The 3344-nt window shown below is 49.1% G+C and overlaps 1 protein-coding gene across 1 annotated transcript; it reads right to left on the bottom strand.

The window, feature by feature from the left end:
* Window positions 1-450: 450 nt before the first annotated feature.
* On the bottom strand, window positions 451-989 carry LOC101982239 (histone H2A.J). The gene has a single exon (XM_005364521.2). The coding sequence runs from the start codon at window positions 899-901 to the stop codon at window positions 512-514; it is 390 nt and encodes a 129-aa protein (XP_005364578.1). The 5' UTR covers window positions 902-989; the 3' UTR covers window positions 451-511.
* Between the last annotated feature and the right edge of the window lie 2355 nt (window positions 990-3344).

Here is a 3344-nt window from a genome sequence, read left to right as displayed (position 1 = left end):
ATGCAATACCGTCGAGGGAGCAAACTTCATGACTCACTTCCGTATTGCACAAATTACTTCATTTTATAGAAACGTGAACACGGCTGGTATTCAGATCATAAATACGTACTATCCATTTGCTCACAAGACTATCGCTCTTAAATTACTAGCACCTGCCAAGGTCCCTACGTTCTCGTCTTCTCCAAGTAGCTCACCCTTTCTAAATATGGCCAGCGAGGCAACTTCTTGCGCATAGCTCGAAACACCTCTCCTACCACTCCTCCCTGGGTTGGGCAAAGTTAATTCCAGAGTAGCCTCCCCCGCACATCTCCGCTTCTCCTGCCCACTGTGATGCAAGGGGGAGCTCCCAACCCAGCCACTGGGTCCCCTCTGGCTCCCACATGGCCTCAAGGTCGGGACGCGTCCCCACCCAAGCACCCCGTCGGTCCCGCGACTACACAGCTCTCCGGATTACTCGCTTTTCACCGACTTTATTGGCTGCGGGCTGCGGTGGGCTCTGCACCCGTCGGGTTCACTTGCTCTTCACCTTCTGGCTCTCCGTCTTCTTGGGCAACAGCACCGCCTGGATGTTGGGCAGGACGCCACCCTGCGCGATGGTCACGCGGCCCAGCAGCTTGTTGAGCTCCTCGTCGTTGCGGATGGCCAGCTGCAGGTGGCGCGGGATGATGCGCGTCTTCTTGTTGTCGCGCGCGGCGTTGCCCGCCAGCTCCAGGATCTCGGCCGTCAGGTACTCCAGCACCGCCGCCAGGTAGACCGGCGCGCCCGCGCCCACGCGCTCCGCGTAGTTGCCCTTGCGCAGCAGCCGGTGAACGCGGCCCACGGGAAACTGAAGGCCCGCGCGCGACGAACGCGACTTGGCTTTGGCGCGCACCTTGCCACCCTGCTTGCCTCGCCCCGACATGCTCGACCCCGCGCCCCGAGCTCCAAACACCGGCCGGCTCAATTCCGGGATGCCGTGCGCCACTCCGGAACTACCTCGCCGAACTCTGCAGCCGCTGCCGCCTGTGACGGGCAGGGGCCGCTCCCAATCAGCTCGCCCGAGCAGAGCGCCCGCCTTCCCAGATGCGGCCCAATCAAAAGCGCAAATTCCTAGTCCTAATTTACATAGTTAACAGGTTTTCCCAGTCCGATTGGAATTGAGTGCAGGAAAGGGAGGAAAATGGATGATTCCTGTCTGAAGTCCCAGCACTAGGGTAGCCCAGGCAGGAGGATTGCCAGAAGCTTGAGGTCAGCCTTAGCTATTCTGAGATCCAGATCGGCCTGATAGGAAGGGAGGGAGAGCAGGAAGGAAAAAAGAGGAATTTAGGAAAGCCTTGCATTTGGTACACGGCTATAATCCAGAAATTGGAGATGGAGGTCGTCTACCAGTGTTCCACCAAGACTGTAGAATACTCTAAAATAGACCCAGCGCTGGAGGAAGACTGCTTTGTGTTCTTATATATTCAAATTCTAGGCCCATGGCATTTGAATTAAAATAAGGTGTTTTTTATTTAATTAATAATTATTTAATTGCCTTCCACTGATTCACTGAGGTAGTTCAATTTATCACATTTTTAAAAAATTACATAACTGATGTAATGTCAAACGTTAAGTAAAATGTCGTTTAACTAAAAGATCACAAATTTAACCTCTTCCTATTCTAATTACGATTTGATTTTGTTAGGAGCCAATTTTCTCCTAAAATCATTGCAGAAACCATCACCCTAGGGGAGTCTGCAGAGAACCTCACACCCCTAATTATGTTAGGAATCGTTCTATTGACAGAGCCTACCCCACACCCAAATTTGCTGATGGAGAGCTATCTGGAGAGATATCGGTTTGCAGAACCCACCCCACATTCCAAACTATCTAGTTTCCTAGGTGTGGCAACTTGTGACTTCTTGGCCTACAGTGACCTGACCGAAGATAACCTCCTGTCTACGTGACCAACACGGACCACGTGACCAACATGAACCACGTGGCAAGAGCTCAGACCCCTGTGCCCACCCCCCAACTCCATACCCTATATAAGTTGTACCCCTTCTCTAATAAACAGAGGCTTTGACAGGAACCCCAGCTTGGCCTCATTCCTCTTTTCTAGCTCATATCTTCCAGATAGCGCCTCTCCGGGACCCTGGAATAACTGACCTGCCAGACGGGTTCACTAACCCTAGACTGGTGACCCGTCGAGGCAATTACAGTGGCGCCTGAACAGGGACCCTGGAATAACTGACCTGCCAGACGGGTTCACTAACCCTAGACTGGTGACCCGTCGAGAGGCAATTACATGATTTCACTGAAATAAAGTTAACAGTGAAGTGGGGGCGCTGCTTGTGATCTTAATATTGAGGCGGTACAAACAGGAGGAGCAGTTCAATGTCATCGTTAGCTACAGAGGATCCGGTCCCAGACACAAAACACAAGCATACACACACACACACACACACACACACACACACGAGGAAAAGCGGTGCTTACATGTATTTATATATGTCTTTATGGCCTAGCACACTGATGACTAAACAGTAGCTGGGGGTCTCAAATACACCTATTTAAATCTGAGCAATGTATGTATTGCCACCATAAACGTGATCGGTATTCACGGAGCCAGACAGCTTCCTCAGAACTCTGCCTTTACCACCTATCAGCTGACTTTGATACACTATTTAATGTCCGTGAGCATGTAACAGGTTATACACACACACACACACACACACACACACACACACACACCCGTCCTGTTGTATATACATATATAAATATACAGTATATATCTATTTATGTATATACTGAGTCAATGCCTATGGAAGCCTCTGGTGCCATTTTGGCAAGAAAGTACTAGAATGACTTTTGTAAACCAGCTTAAATTTGTGCTTACATCATAGAAAAGTCCTTTCCTTTCTTTCTTTTTCTTTTTTCTTTTATGGAGACATGGTTTAGCAGCGTTTGAAAATGTATTCTAGATGCAGCTTTGCCTTATTTATGTAAGAATTTTCTAAAGAGTTAAGGATTTAAAATCATGGCTGTCCTGGAACTCGCTCTGTAGACCAGGCTGGCCTCAGGCTCACAGATATCCACCTGCTTCTGCCTCCTGAGTGCTGGGATTAAAGACGTGCGCCACCACTGCCCTGCATGCTCAATCTTTAACAGATAGAACAACAAATACTGTTAGAGTTATGGGGATCGCTGAAGATTGAAAAGCACTGTAGATTAAAAGCATTTACAAGTATAAAACTTTAGGAAACAGTTTTCCTGCTGGGAAGCTGATCTTCAAGACTGCAGACCAGCAACAATTTACTAAATAAAATGCTCAGTCCTCAACAAGCTCGTTAAACACCTGGGAAAGTGTGTGACTCCCCCCCCCC

This window comes from Microtus ochrogaster (assembly GCF_000317375.1).
Source record: "Microtus ochrogaster isolate Prairie Vole_2 chromosome 14 unlocalized genomic scaffold, MicOch1.0 chr14_random_2, whole genome shotgun sequence".
NCBI lineage: Eukaryota > Metazoa > Chordata > Mammalia > Rodentia > Cricetidae > Microtus > Microtus ochrogaster.
Note: the sequence above shows the minus strand (reverse complement) of the source record. Positions and strands in the feature narration are given on the sequence as shown.